Source organism: Aquarana catesbeiana, linkage group LG06, assembly GCF_042186555.1.
Source record: "Aquarana catesbeiana isolate 2022-GZ linkage group LG06, ASM4218655v1, whole genome shotgun sequence".
NCBI lineage: Eukaryota > Metazoa > Chordata > Amphibia > Anura > Ranidae > Aquarana > Aquarana catesbeiana.
Window position 1 is genome coordinate 194476524 of NC_133329.1, and position 15865 is coordinate 194492388.

Below are 15865 nucleotides of genomic sequence, written 5' to 3' on the forward strand. Positions count from 1 at the left end.
TGTCATTTAATAGCATTTGTCTCTTTTCGGGGACGATGAGCCCTTTTGCGTTAAGGGTGACAACATTGAGTACCTCCATGTTCGTGAGAGAATGGTGAGGGTAAGGGAGAGGCAGGAAGGGCGGTGGGGAGGGAGGGAGAAGCAAAAGTTGTAGTAGTTAGGAAAGAGGTGGTAAGAAAAGAAGAAACCACTCTAGGGTGGTGAAAGGTGTCATGGAAGAGAGAATCACTCAATCGATACAATCCAACAGTATTGGATAGCTAAAGTGTAGCAAAATATTGCTTCAACGCCCACCAGGGATACCTGAGTTGAAGCATTTGCCTATGTGGAAGAGTGTCTAGCAAGGGCCAATGGGGGAGTCCCGTGTCCTCCCCGAGCCCTCGAACCGGAATTATGCGTGCAATTGTGAGTGAATAAGAAATATCTATGTGCACAGGACAAATATATGCATGTGTGGGTGCATGAACACCTGGGACCTCTTGGTCTTTAACAATAAGCACAACAGTATAAACTTGAACATTATAACTTGCATATCAACAGTACTAACTGGCTGTGAAATAATCTTCCTGAGGTTTCCCCCCTCTAGTCTGTCGACAACACTAGCCTCCTCCCGTCAAAAGCCGGTATACGTCACCTCTATCAAGTACTAAATGGTAACCCAGGGGTTGATGCCAGATAAATGGGGCAAGGAGACAGGGTACACCTCTACTCATTATCATCAACATCCCCCACTCAAAGCATCCCCCACTTCATCCCCAGGCTTCTGCTGCGAAGCATATTTGTATTGACCAACATACACTTCCCCCCAGTATATTGCGGGGATTTCATCTCCATACATCATATAATTTGCAGCAACAGATATTCCCATCACATCTCATCCCCCCTCTCCCCCACCCACCGACCACATCCAACCCAACAGCAACTCACATGACCCTCCTGGGGAGTCTCGTATGTCCTTCAGGGATAAAGAGAGCGTGACAGTCACCGTGCATGGTGTTACATATAGGTGTGTTTGCTATGCACCCTTCTCCGATCGTCCGCCAGCACGGATCCTGCCATAGCTCCCGACACCCATTGCGGTGAATGTCCCAGTGGGCAAGTGTAGGCAGCCCAGGAAAGAGGGGGGGAGCAACCCTGGCCCCCCGGGTCACACATCTCCACGCGTGTGGGGAGAAGGAGGGGAGACGGGGTGGACAAGAGCACAGCCTCCACCACGCTCACAACCCGAGGGGGTCTCATCACCGCCTTGACAGCACTAGTTCACAGCGAGACAGGAGGCGACAGTTCAGTACATGTATCCGACAGTGGAGGAGCAGTGGCGTAAAAGGGGGGATCGGGAGAAAGAGGGGGGCAGCACTAACATGCGGAGTGTGGTAGTACTTGAGTGTCCTGGTAGGCCAGTGCAGGACAACGGCAAAGTAGAACAAACGTCAGTAAAAGAGGGGAAGGGAAAATAATGCAGAGTAGTCTCAAGTAATGCTTCTATGACTCACGTGTTCCATTGTCGGGCCTGATGCGGGATCGTCACCGAGACCTCTGGGAGCGGGTAGAAGGGTTGGGTCTGCTCGTGTTCAGGCCTAAGCGACCCGCAGGCCGCAGAATTCTCAATAGCCAATTTGGCACCTGGACCGGTTCCGCTCCCAGAAAAACAAAGAGAGCTGGTAGGTCTGCTGGTGTGCGCAGTGTGAAGGAGGCATGATCCGTGCGGAAGATGACCGCCAATGGGTAGCCCCATCTATATATGCAGCCGTGTCGTCTTGCCACCTCCAGCACCGGTTTCAGCATGGCACGGCGCTGTAACGTGGCCCTGGAAAGATCCGGGAGTAGATCTGTGCACCATCTGTGCACCATCGAATTCAATGTCTCCATGATCCCAAGCCTTTCGCAGAAGGACCTCCTTCTGCGCATAGCGGTGCAAGCGCACAGAACATCGCAAGGCCTGGCTGGGTCTGTAGATTTGGGTCCCAGGGTATGATGAATCCAGTCTATTTCCAGGTTGGGAGGTGGATTATCCAAAAGGCTGTGGAATATCGCCGTAGCCGTTTCGGCTAAGTCTTCAGGGCCCGTGGCCTCCGGGAGTCCCCGCAGCCGCAAGTTGTTCGGTGGCTATGGTCTTCCATTTCCTCCAGGTGGAGTTGCATCTCCTGGGCTTCCAGCGAGTGAGCATGATGCATGTGTTCCAGGGCCTGCATCTTGTCTTCCAGGGTGGAGATTCGGGTCTCTCCGGAGTTGACTCGGTTCTCCACAGTGTGCAGTTCTGCTCTTACCTCCTGGATGTCTTTACTATGTGCCTCTTCGATTCGTAAGATCAGGGTCTCTATGTCTGCCCTCGTGGGGAGAGCCTCCATGTCCACTCTTGTGGGGAGAGCCCTGAGCATGCTGCAGAGGTCTTCCTCCGGGAGGCTCTGACTTAGTGAAGGACCCTCCATGTCTGAGCGGAACACAGCCGGTGTCCCTGTGAGGGGTACCGGGGTTGGTGTGGGTGTAAGAGAGACTGACTGAGCCCCGATGGTGGGCGATGCCATGCAGGTTCCACGTGGCGCGGTCACTATGGCGCCAGGGGTTGAGTTCAACTTGCCTCTGAAGAAATGCGGAATCCCGGGTTGTGAGGTCTGGTGGCGGGTCCCACTGGTAGACGATCGTGTCCTGTATTGTTTGGGGTTGTTCATACCGTGCTCACATGGATTAGAAGCTGTTTGGTGGTCCGTACAGGCCAGGTCGGGCAGGGAGCTCCTCCGATGCACGTCCTTACTCGGCCATTGCTAAGCCACGCCCCACCACATTGAGTTATTTGGAGGGTACAGCAAATTTACACTGTTATACAAGCTACACACTCACTACTTTACTATGTAGCAAAATGTCATTTCTTCAATGTTGTCACATAAAATTATATAATAAAATATTTACAAAAATGTTAGGGGTGTACTCACTTTTGTGAGATACTGTATGTGTGTGTGTATATATATATATATATATATATATATATATGTGTGCAGCACAGCATACATATATGGGTAAAATGTGTCCCTAATTAATTAGGGACCATACCAGATAAAAAAAAAAAATATATATATATATATATATAATATCATTTTTTTTTTTTTTTCCATAAAAATTTTATTCAGTGCAATAAAAAAATTGTACAAACAATGTTAAACAGTTGTCACATGACATCATTTGAACAGGACAAGATAACCGTATCATTTATAGGATGCATCATGGAAGTCCATCCTAAAAGGAGATAACTGGGAATAAGTTGGAGTATGAGAACACAGCGTCATAGGGCAAAGGGTCCTTTCTCATTTTTCACCTCCCCCCCATGCCCTCCCCCGGAAGCCCAGGGGAGGGGGTGGGTTACTGAGCCGATCTCGACATATAACTAAGGTGTATAGATTCCCTTCAAAACATATATGTTAACTTCCTGGATGCGCAGTTATCAGCAAGTCTTGATTTATATGTTCAACCGTGTTATATAGGGATATAAGAATATAGTAGTAGGGAAAGCAGAGAGGGGGGGAAAAGAAAAGAGAAGATTCAGGGGAACAGGAAAATATAGAGAAAAGAGAAACGAATGGGAGAGAAGAAGAGGGGGAGAAGAGAGAGAGAAGAGGAAGAGCATAACAAAAGAGAAGGGGGGAGGGAAAGGAAGGGAAAGCGGATATGCATCAAGGAAGACAAAGGTGTTTGCAGCTATAAGGTCCATACGGGGCCCTAAGAGAGATACTGACAATATTTATCAGTGGTTGTAAAGTGAGTCCAGCACGCCCAAGTAGCGGAGAATTTATGCATTCTGTCCTGTGAAATATGGATAAGCTCTTCCATATCTTTTGTTTTAGAGATTCTTGCAAACCATTCCCTGATTGTTGGAGTGCACGTAGAGTGCCAATGATTGGGGATGCATAACCTGGCTACATTGACCAAATGCATGGCTAGGGACTTGTAGTATATCTGTTTAGATAGGGATGTGTGGTGTAGGAGGAATTGGGCTGGGGTGTAATCAAGAGTGAATGTGGTAATATGTGTGATTAAACCATGGGCTTCTTTCCAAAAGGGTTGGAGATTCACACAATCCCACCATACATGAAGCATCGTACCCACCTCCAATCCGCACCTCCAGCAGGTATTGGGGATAGTAGGAGAAAATTTGTGGAGCCATGAGAGGGTCCTATATCTTGTACCCGTTTTCCTGAATGACGACATTTAGTGAACCCTTATGTGCGTATTCATAGACTGTGGACCACTCCTCGTTTGTTAAAGGTGTTTGGAGATCTTTGTTCCATGAAATTTGGGAGGGCGTAAGGGCCGGATTCGGAGCTTCTAAGAGCAAGGTGTACAGGAGAGATATAAGGTGTCTTTGAGGCATTTTGCGGTAACACAAATATTCGAAAGGCTTAAGCTGTCTTGTCCAGTGTGTTTGGCAGGTATGTGTTTCGAGGAAGTGCCTAATTTGTCTATAAGTCCAAAAGGAGAATAAGAGTGTTTTGGATATCTCTCTAAGTTTATCCAAGGAAATGATTTTCCCATCAGGATAAAAATGTAGAGCTAACACGTCCTCATGTGGCAATTCCTTTTGCATAAAGTTGGCAGAGTCGCCCGGAGGGAATGCAGGGTTCCCTCTTAATGTAGTTAGGGGGCCTGGAACGTATGCGACGGTCCCACTCATCGACGCTTTCCTGAAGGCTGAGAGACACGGGTATATTATTGGGTGCGTGGTTATTGTTTGTGGCCAATGTTTAGGAAGTAACCACGGGAGAAGGTGCAAGGAGCTAGAGGAAAATGTGTTTTCAAGGAATATCCAGGACTTTTTATGGGCGTGAATATTCCAGTCTGCGATCCTTGTGAGGTGATATGCCATATCATATTTATGCATATCAGGTAGCCCAATACCACCCCTGGGTTTAGATAAGGTGAGTCTAGAGTATTTGATTCGTGGGGGGGGGGGGTCTCTCCATAGAAAGACCATAAGGGCTTTTTGGTAGTTTGAAAAGAAGCTGGGTGGCAGGGCTATCGGGATTGCTTGTATCAAGTATAATAAACGTGGTAGGATAAGCATTTTGATCAGAGCTGCCCGCCCAAACCATGAAACGTTCAAAAGAAAATTTTGAGCTTTAAGTAGGGCCACATGGAAGTTCAGTGGGTATAGGTCTGACTGATAAGTTGGAATTTGGACGCCTAGATAGGTAATGGCATTTTTATCCCAGTGGAAAGGGAAGGACTCTTGGCAATGAGTCAATTCCTGAGGAGGAAGGGTGATATTCAGGGCCTGCGACTTTGCATGATTAATTTTTAAGTTGGAAATTTTGCCAAAAAGGTCAATATCATGAAGGAGGTTTGGAAGAGAAACGCGGGGTGCTTGCAAAGAGAGCAAAATGTCATCGGCAAAAGCCGCAACCTTGAACTCTCTCCCCTGGGTTGTGTCGTAGCTTATTGAGAAATGGTTCTAGGGTAAGAATGTAAATCAGGGGTGAGAGCGGGTATCCCTGACGTGTGCCATTACTAATATTGAAAGCGTTCGACAGGTGGCCATTGACCCTAACCGCAGCCGAGGGCCCGGAGTAAAGTGCCATTATGAAGGCGAGCATGCGGTCTCCAATTCCAATAGCCAGGAGAGCCTCCCGAATGTAGTCCCAGGCCACCCTGTCGAGCGCCTTCTCGGCATCCAGTGAGAGGAGGAAACCTTGGGTTTTGGAGGAAGTTAGCCAGTGATGTAGATTCAATGTGCGGATGGTGTTGTCCCTGGCCTCTCCCTACCAGGGACAAATCCCACCTGATCTAGGGAAATAAGGTCCGGCAATAAGGGGCGTAGTCTGTTAGCAAGGATCTTTGCGTATAGTTTGATGTCTACATTCAAGAGGGATATCGGTCTATAATTCGCAACTAACGAGGGGTCCTTGCCTTCCTTGGGTATTACAGAGATGTGGGCTGTTAACATTCTGGATGGATCAGTCTGGACATCTGATAATGCATTGAAGGTGGCTAAAAGTTTGGGGGAGAGGACATCCACAAATGTTTTATAATACTGGAGGGAGAAGCCATTGGGTCCCGGGCTCTTGCCTAATTTCATTTGTTTAATGGCTACTTCCAGTTCTGCTACAGATAAGGGATTTTCAAGCTCAAGTGTTAATTGGGGGGATATTGGCTTCGGGCTATTTAGAGTAAGGAAGTCTTTAATGAGTTCATTGCGCGCTTCTGGATTAGTCTGGGAAGCTAGATCAGGGCGAAGATTATAGAGTTTTGAGTAGAATTCTTCAAATTCTTTAGCAATATCCTCATTCTTGGCCAGAAGAGTTCCCTTAGGATTGCGTATATGATGAATTCTGGTGGACTATTTAGAGGATTGAACTGTGCACGCCAAAAGGCGGCCACATTTGTTACCTTGTTCATAAAATATTCGCTGGCCAAGAATGTATCGCCTTCTGGAGCGTTTGTCTAGTTCATCTCTAAGGAGGGAGCGGGCATGGACCAGGTCCTGCAAGGTGGAGAGTGCCTGTGTCTGTTTGTGAGATATTTCGAGGGATTTAATCGATTCCAGAAGAGTATTAATAGTTTCTTGGTTTAATCTCTTGGTTTTTGCTGCTATGGATATCAATTCACCCCGGTTAACGCATTTATGCGCTTCCCAGAGGGATATTGGAGAAATGTCCGGACTCAAGTTTTCGGTAAAGTAATGTTGGATGCTTGTGCGTATGCATTCAAGTGAAAGAGGATCTTTGAGTAGGGAGGCATTAAAGCGCCAGATTTCTGTTCTCGGTTGAGTTTCAGGGAAAGATAGCGTAACCGTTATAGGATGACGATCTGATAAGAACATTGGTTCTATAGTGGATTGTTGCAGAAATGGGAGGTCTGATTGGGATAGGAAAAAATAATCGATTCTAGAATACTTTTGGTGTGGCGCCGAATAGAATGTGTAGTCCTTAACTGAAGGGGACAAAGTGCGCCACGTGTCGTGGAGAGTCAAGTTTTGCAGTTGAATTTTAATCTGGCGCAAAGCTTTGTATGTGAGAGCGGAAGTTCCTGACGAGGAATCCAGTATTTTGTTTAGGGGGACATTGAAGTCCCCGCCCAGGAGGACCAAGCCTTCCTGAAAGGAAGCCAAAAGGTCGCAGACACTCCTATAAAAAGTGACCTGATGTTCATTGGGGCAATATATATTCGCTAGCATTATTGGTTTGTCTGCATAGGAACCTTTAAGGAAAATAAATCTACCTGCTGGGTCAATCAAAGAGTCTGATAGGTGAAAATTTGCATGTTTGGAGACTAATATAGAGACGCCTTTAGTCTTAGCTTCAGGATTGGTGGAGTGAAAGGCTGATCAATATATGTGGTTAGAGAGTTTAGGTATGGTGTCAGACCGGAAGTGGGTCTCTTGTAAAAAAATAAAATGGGCTTTGTGTGTGGAAAGTGATGAGAGGACTTGAGATCGTTTTTCCAGCACGTTAAGGCCTTTTACGTTAAGGGATATGCACTTCAACGTCAGGGATAAATTGGTTGGAAGTTTGGTTTGCATTATGAATCCCAAGTATATATTTGTGGCTACTGTACTCAAAGGCGGACTGTGTTAAGGAGAATTGGGTGACTCAAATGGACAGTTGAGAGGGGTGGGTGTGGGCCCAGCCCCGACCAAAGTACGCAGGGTGGGACTAGGAATAGGAGAGGGCTAGTACGTCGAGAAGAAGAGGGGGGAAGAGGGAAGGAATTGAAGGTAAGGACAGGGAGAGATGGGAAAGGAGAGACAGGAAAGAAGGAAGAAGCAGGAGAGATAAAAGGGAAAGGAGGAGAGGGAGAAAAAGAAAGGGGAAAAAAAAAGGAGAGAAGAAAAAGATCAAACCAGAGGTGGAGCTAGATATCCTATTCCACCTGGAGGAGGGAAAACCTGCAATTTCAGCTGGTATCCAGTAGGAACTGCTGTGTGGGGGAGAAAGAAAGGGCGGGGACCTCAGGATGTTTGCGAACCGGGGATCGGTCCTGCAAATAGAATGCAAATATACATACAGCATATAATAAAAAGAAAAAAAAAGAAAACTGTAGGTAAGTGGGGAGCCTATTAACAGAAAAAACATGCTACCACATTAACTGGAACAGGAGAGAAAGAGCAATTAGTGTTAACATTTATAACAAGTATAACAGACCAGCCATACATTATTGACATCTAGGTTCATCGCTAAAGTAGAGCGTGAGCAGTTAGAAGAGGTCCAACCTCCAATTCCCTCTATTCAGATCAAAACCATCTACAAGTGAGGGGCATGAGGGGCATTTCTCAGGAATGAGGGTGAGAGAGGTGAATGGGGAGCGGGAAGAGTGAAGGGGGGGCAGGAAAAATGGAGTCTTAAACAGTGGGTCCGGGGAAGAGCACCACATATATGGGTGTTATTAACTGTACTTGTTGGGAGCTTAAGGAGACCGCATTCAGACCAGAATAAGCGTATGGTATGTGTAGATATTCCTGGAGAAATTGCATAAGCATCTGAACACCAGGGATGTCCAGCCCCATCAGGTAAAGCATAAATCATCCTGTGGACGCCTAGGACGATTATTTTCCATTATCATTATGTCAGGCTATAAGCCATAGGCATATTGAGAATATTTTTAAGGTGCATCCCCGGTGGTCAAGATGATGAGTATCAAAAAGGTGTTCGTATACATGCTTAAAACCTTACTTTAATATAAAGCAGCATAATTAACTTTTACTCCTATAGATACTTTATCATCCAAATGTATCCTGGCGATGTGTGTGGAGGAAAGGAATTTCACTTCATTGTCCATAGTCAGGCTTGGGTGTCATTGTATGGCTGGAGCGAAGCAGGTTAGGCCTCCAGACGATCCCGTCTCGTGGATGGTGAGGGTGAGCGATCCGGACTACATTGGTAAAGGTCGCGGCGTGATGAATGGGCTTTCGGAGATGCGTCTGCGCGATCTCTGGCTTGGAGCCTTCGGCGAAGGGTGGAGAGAGACTGAGAGCCATGGTTCTGAAGAAAAATAAAGCTCATACCATTCCGGAAGTTCAGCCCGAGGCAGGTCGAGTTGGTCACAGAAGGTTTTCAAGTCTTCCGGTGTGCGTAGTAGAGCAGAGCGTCCCCTAGCGGACGCAGACAGTGCGGAGGGGAATTTCCATCGGTATTGTATGTTTCTGGCGCGAAGAGCTACCAGCAGGGGTCGCAGGGCTCTTCTATTTTGGAGGGTTATCTGTGACAGATCCTCAAACAGCTTAATCTCAGCGCCATTATAAACAATTTGTCCCCTTTCCCTTGCTTTTCTAAGGATTTCCTCCTTGAGGGGAAAATTAACCAGGCAACAAATAATGTCTCTGGGTGGTTCGTTCTCCCTGGGTTGGGGTCGTAAGGCACGATGGGCCCTTTCCATAACAATAGGGGAGTCCGCCGGGCGGGCAATCAGATCATTAAAGATTGTGCACAGGGTTTGTTGTAAGGAACCTGGATCGGCACTTTCAGGAACTCCCCGCACTCTGATATTATGCCTCCGACCTCGGTTATCGAGGTCTTCCACATGCCTGTGGAGGTCAAACATTTGGGAGAGCTGGGAATCGTAGGTGGATTGCACCTGCCGAATGGCGGCCGCATGCGTCTGGGAGGTTTGTTCCACTGTTTCAATGCAGTGGACTACTGCTTGAATGTCTGACTTTAGGTCGGCGATCGCAGCCGTAACTGTATTTTTAATGTCCGAGGCCACTTTCTCAAATAGACTAGGTGGCTGTGTTCGTCGGTGTAGGGGGTAGAATTTCCCGAAGTCTGCAAGTCAGGCATCGCAGTAGGCGAGTTCGGGGTCTGGGCCTGTGATGCCACGTGTGCGAGCAGCTTCTGGGATCGGAAGGTGCCTGGGATGTTTTTGCCAAGTTGTGTACCTGGTTCCATGGCAGCACGAGATGCAGAGCAGCTCCAGGTGGTTCTGCTCATATTATTAGTGAGGTGTAGGCTCCCCTTTAGGCAGGATTTGGTCCCTGGGTCGCAGGAGCTATCAGCTTATGCTGCCATCTCGGTCTCCGTCCAGGCCACGCCCCACTATATATATATATTTATAACAGGGGATCTCATCATCGGTACGCTCCTAATATAGATGCCCATGAGGTAAAATACGGTGGGGTTGGAAGAGGCGGACCTTCCAGGATTGGAATACAGGGCCTCACATAGAAAAAAGCTGTAAAAAGAATGTGTGTGTATAAATATATATATATATATGTATATAGACACATGCACATATACACTGCACAGATGCATCTCTCTCCAGGCCTATAAATAGCATCCCGGAGGGATGACACAGCCATGCATTAATTTATGAGGACACTGCCTAGGCAGTCTCCATTGAGAAACACTGCAAGGCTTTGAAAGAATGCCCTAAATGAGGCCTACTGAAATAGTTGGGAATGAAAATTTATAGTAAAAATGTATAGTAAAACCATTGTCTCTCGTTTAGAAATTGAAATGGTGATAATGGAAAGATCAAAGGCAACAGAAAAATCTTCGGTCATAAAGGAAGAGAACACCACCGATGAAGAAAAGAGCGCAGCTGCTGCAGGAACCCATGCCTCCCAAAATAGGTAAAGAAGGATTGTACTACATTTAAATGCATACAGTCACTGTAGCCATTAATAAGCATTAATAATAGGGCAAAACAAATCCTAATGCTTGAACACAGTTTTGCAACTTTTACATGGGTTAGTTAAACTGTACATATCACAATTAGTGCATGCAGGTAGATTGTATTTTATTTTTGTTTTTTTAAGGACAAATTGGGCTTTAAAGTGGTTATAAAGCCTAAGCATTTTTTTTACCTTAATGCATTCCTTGCACTGAAGTAAAAAAGTTTTAGGTAGTATGCAGCTCTTCTCTCTCCTGACTTCCTGGTCACACAGCTCTGATGAGGCAGCAATTTTGTTTTTTTTAATCCTACCTTAAATATACTGACCCTGACCTTTGACCCTAAACATTGACCCTGGCCTTAACTTTTGACCGTAACCTAGATCAAACCCTGATCTACTTATTATTATTTTTTTTTATTTTTTTTTGGCATTTGTTTTTGTTTACATTTTTCTCTTCTAGCAGGAGAAAAAAAAAACAGGGTCAGGCTGCACAGTGACTGGTTATTGTGATAGCCTCTGATTGACAGGTGATCAGGAATTGGGCTTTCTGGTTATTGATCGTTAGTACGGGACTCGGGGCTCTTGGTGAGACCCCAGTCCCTTTGCTGTGAGTGCACTGTGCAGCACACTAAAATGTACGCATATACGGTGCCTGGAAAAAGTATTCATACCCCTTGAAATTTTCCACATTTTGTCAGGTTAGAACCAAAAATGTAATTGTATTTTATTGGAATTCTATGTGATAGACCAACAAAATCTGACACGTTGTGAAGTGGACGGAAAATGATAAATGGTTTTCAAAATTTTTTACAAATATCTGAAAAGTATGCAATGCATTGTATTCAGCCCACTTTACTCTGATACCCCTAATTAAAATCTAGTGCAACCAATTTCCTTCAGAAGTCACCTAATTAGTAAATAGAGTCCACCTGTGTGTAATGGCCTTAATAAAATAAATTTACGTTTTTGGTTGTAACAGGACAAAATGTCAAGGGGTATAAGTATACTGTATGTATGTATATATATATATATATATATATATATATATATATATATGGCACTGTATGTAGCCCCATGAGGTACACGTGGGGGGAAGGGATTAAAGCGGAGTTACAGCCTGTAAAAAAAAAAAAAAATTAAGTTAGCATCTACAAATACTGTACATTTAATTTAAGACACATACCTGTTCAGGGATCCCGCGATGACGGCACCCCAAGCCTGTGAAGCCTTCACGCTTCACAGTCAGTTTCCTACTGCGCATACACGAGTCACACTGTGCTTTCTGAATGGTCCCGTCTTCTTCTGGGACGCACACAGGTCCCAGAAGGCAATGGAAGGAGGGGCCGGACATGACGCAGATCGTCGTGCAGCGATCTTACCAGGCAGTGGAAGCGGGTACCTGTCAAAACCAGGTACCCACTCCCCCCCCCTCCCCTTTCCCCCAAAAAGTGCCAATTGTGGCAGTGGAGGGGGGAAGGGTGCAAACAAGCAGAGCTTCCCCTTTTGGGTAAAGCTCCGCTTTAAATGTGATGCATTTATCCAATAAAGTATGCAGAAGCTAAAATAAAACTAGTATATGCATTTTTAAGAATTATAAATTATGTTGAACCAGGACTTGACACAACGGACAATGCCACATCCCAAAATACCATAGCGACCAATTGAATGAAATGTAACCACTTAAGGACCGAGCCTCTTTTTGAGATGTGTTGTTAACAGGTTGTTTTGCTGGAAAATTACTTAGAACCCCCAAACATTATACATTTTTCTTCTAACACCCTAGAGAATAAAATGGCAGCCGTTGCAATACTTTCTGTCACACCATATGTGCACAGCGGTCTTACAAGCGTACTTTTTTTGGGAAAAAATACACTTTTTTGAATTAAAAAATAAGACAACAGTAAAGTTAGCCCAATTTTTTTATATTGTGAAAGATAATGTTATGCCGAGTAAATTGATACCCAACATGTCACGCTTCAAAATTGCGCCCGCTTGTGGAATGGCGACAAACTTTTATCCTTAAAAATCTCCATAGGCGACGTTTAAAAAATTCTACAGGTTGCATGTTTTAAGTTACAGAGAAGGTCTAGGGCTAGAATTATTTCTCTGGCTCTACCGATCGTGGCGATACCTCACATGTGTGGTTTGAAAACCGTGTTCATATGCGGGCCTACTCACGTATGCGTTCGCTTCTGCACGTGAGCTCGGCAGGACAGGGCGTATTTCAATTTTTTTTTTCTTGTTTATATTACCTTTTATTTTTAATTTTTACACTGTTTTTTTTTTTAAAAATGTGTCAATTTTATTCTTATTACAAGGAATGTAAACATCCTTTGTAATAGAAAAAAAAAAGCATGACATGACCTCTTAAATATGAGATCTGGGGTCAAAAAGACCTCAGATCTCATATTTAGACTAAAATGCAATAAAAAAATAAAATAAAAATTGTCATTTAAAAAAAAATGGCCCTTTAAGAGCTACAGGCAGAAGTGACGTTTTAAAGTCTCTTCCGCCCTGCAATGTTATGGAGACAGGTGGGGGCCATCTTCCCCTCACTCGTCTCCATGCCCAGCAAGGGGGGAGATCTGATCGCTGTCGACGGCTCCGGTAAGCGGCGGAGGGCACGGGAGCACGACAGGAGGAGGGGGCCCTCTCCCGCCGCTGATAAAAGTGATCTCACAGCGAATCTGCCACAGAGACCACTATTATCGGAAACCGGACCACCGGCCGAACAAGAGGATACCAGGGTTATGGCAGCTAGCTGCTGCCATAACAACGATATTCCTCTTCAAAGTAAGGACGTATATCAGCGTGCGGCGGTCTGGAAGTGGTTAAAAGCTTCATTCTCAAGGTAATAAGACCATCAATTTTCATAAAATATCAACATTTTATTACAACAAACCTGAGTGTTAAAAAAAAAAAAAAAAAGATTGTCTTCATGACCATAAATGCTTCCACAATTTTCACAAAATGCTATTAAAACATGAAAAGGTTCTGCATAGATACAATAAAGGATTCTTGTATGTTCCTGCTGATTTAGTACAACATGTTTCGCAGCATGGACACTGCTTTCTCAGGGACCTTACAGGAACATCTACAAAATTTGAAGAATCACCATAATACATAGACATCTCACAAAATATGTGAACATAGAAATTCTGTGTAGCATAAATAAAATACATTACACTACATACATGGCTTACCACAAAATTTTAGCGTGCTAGGCATGCATAAACCCTGCAGGCTGCTCACTGGCTGTGATTGCACAAAGTAGATAGTATAACATGTTTGTTATTTAAGAAAATAAAATAAAAAATACCATTAGTATCACTTAAATGACTGTTTCAACCTGTATATGAAATTGATGACCATTAGCACCTGCTTGGCATAATTGGTTAATCATACACCTGACTCCTACAAAATCCTTCACTGTGTGCAAGTGTAAGAAGTGATGCTGGTTTGAAACCGAAGGGTAGTCGCACCAAATATTGAATTGATTTGGATTTTTCTTCTGTTCACTCACTTTGCATTTTGTAAATTGATTTCTTCACACCTGCCCAAATCTTTTGCACAGTACTCTGTGTCATTTAATATTTTTGCCTTAGTGTGGACCTATACTGGACTGATAACCCTGTCTCCAGACATGGATAAATAAAAAGTAATGGAAGGAATGAAATACTGCCATAATATCACTCCTGTAACTCTGATCTGCCCCATTAGCAGAGATCACATGACCAAATACCTCGGCTCTTTGGTAAATTAACTGGCACTGGTTGGAACCAAGAGAAACTTTTTTTGCAGCAGAAAAAATATTTTAGCATGTCAGTTACGTTTTATTTATCCTTTCCAACAAGGTGATTATCATTATTAACCACTGCATTGCTTTAGCTGACAATTGCATGGTTGTGCGACGTTGTACCAAAACAAAATTGACATCCTTTTTTTCCCACAAATAGAGCTTTCTTTTGGTGGTATTTGATCACCTCTGCGTTTTTTATTTTTTACGCTATAAACAAAAAAATAGCAACAATTTTGAAAGAAAAGCAATATTTTTTACTTTTTGCTATTTTTCCTCAAAAAATATATAAAAAAAAAACAAATTTCTTCCACAGTTTAGGCCGATATGTATTCTTCTACATATTTTTGGTAAAAAAAAAATCGCAATAAGCGTATATTGATTGGTTTCCGTAAAAGTATTTTTGATTATAAATTTTTTTTTTTCACTAGTAATGGCAGCGATCTGCGATTTTTATTGTGACTGCGACATTGCGGCAGATAGAACGGACACTTTTGACACTATTTTGGGACCATTGACATTTATACAGCGATCAGTGCCACTGATTACTGTATAAATGACACTGGCAGAGAAGAGGTTAAACAGGGGGCAATCAAGGGGTTAAGTGTGTTCCCTGGAAGTGTTATAACTGTAGGGGGAATGGGCTCACTACATCATGACAGAGATTACTGCTCCCGATGACAGGGAACAGTAGATCCCTGTCATGTTGCTAGGCAGTATAGGACAATGCCTTGTTTACATAGACATCTCCCCGTTCTTCCTCTCCTCACCACAATCGCGGGCCGCCAGCAAACATCGAGGTTGCGGGACCCGCGGGCACGCTCCCACGGCGAGTGCTTCAAAGGGACGTACGGATACGCCCTTTTGCCTGCCCATGCCATTCTACCGCCGTTAATCGGCACGCGGCGGTCGGCACATGGTTAAAGTAGTGTTGTGTGACAGTTACCCAAAATGCTAATGCTGATCCCTCTGAAATATATAATAGTATATAATCTCAGTTTGTTTTTTTTTTTTTTTCCAAGTCCTAAGTTTCCTGTTTCTGAGAATTGTGGTTAAACTTGTGTTTTCACAGACCCTTCCTTGACATGGTTTACAGTACACTGGAATGTAGTGAAGACGATTATTATACTTTGTTTGTCTTGTGTCTACTTTATGCTATGTCACATAATATAGGTAAGTAATGGTTAAAACCTCCACAATATATGTGTGACAAGTTTATTCATAGCATTTTAGGTGTGGTGTAAGGCAGGCTGAATAATAACAAATGGCCATAACCAGTCATGACCCCTTGAAGTTTTTGTTTTATCGTCATAGAACATCAAATTGCTGTGCGTTTTTTTCCTATAGTGATCAATAGAAATATACTCTTTCACATCAAAATGTGCAAAATGTTTTAATCTAATTATGATTAAAAAAACACAAAATAACTAGCCAGCATTCTCTGATTGGATGAGGAGGCGATCACAATTTCACCC

The 15865-nt window shown here is 44.1% G+C and overlaps 1 protein-coding gene across 11 annotated transcripts in view; it reads left to right on the forward strand.

The window, feature by feature from the left end:
- CLEC16A (C-type lectin domain containing 16A) overlaps window positions 1-15865 on the forward strand; it is a 1646984-nt gene that overhangs the window by 740490 nt on the left and 890629 nt on the right. For all 11 annotated transcript variants that reach the window (XM_073591184.1, XM_073591186.1, XM_073591185.1 and 8 more), the window contains 2 exons: window positions 10429-10552; window positions 15463-15563. In XM_073591184.1, coding sequence (XP_073447285.1) covers window positions 10429-10552; window positions 15463-15563 — 225 coding nt within the window. The remainder of the gene's footprint in view (window positions 1-10428; window positions 10553-15462; window positions 15564-15865) is intronic.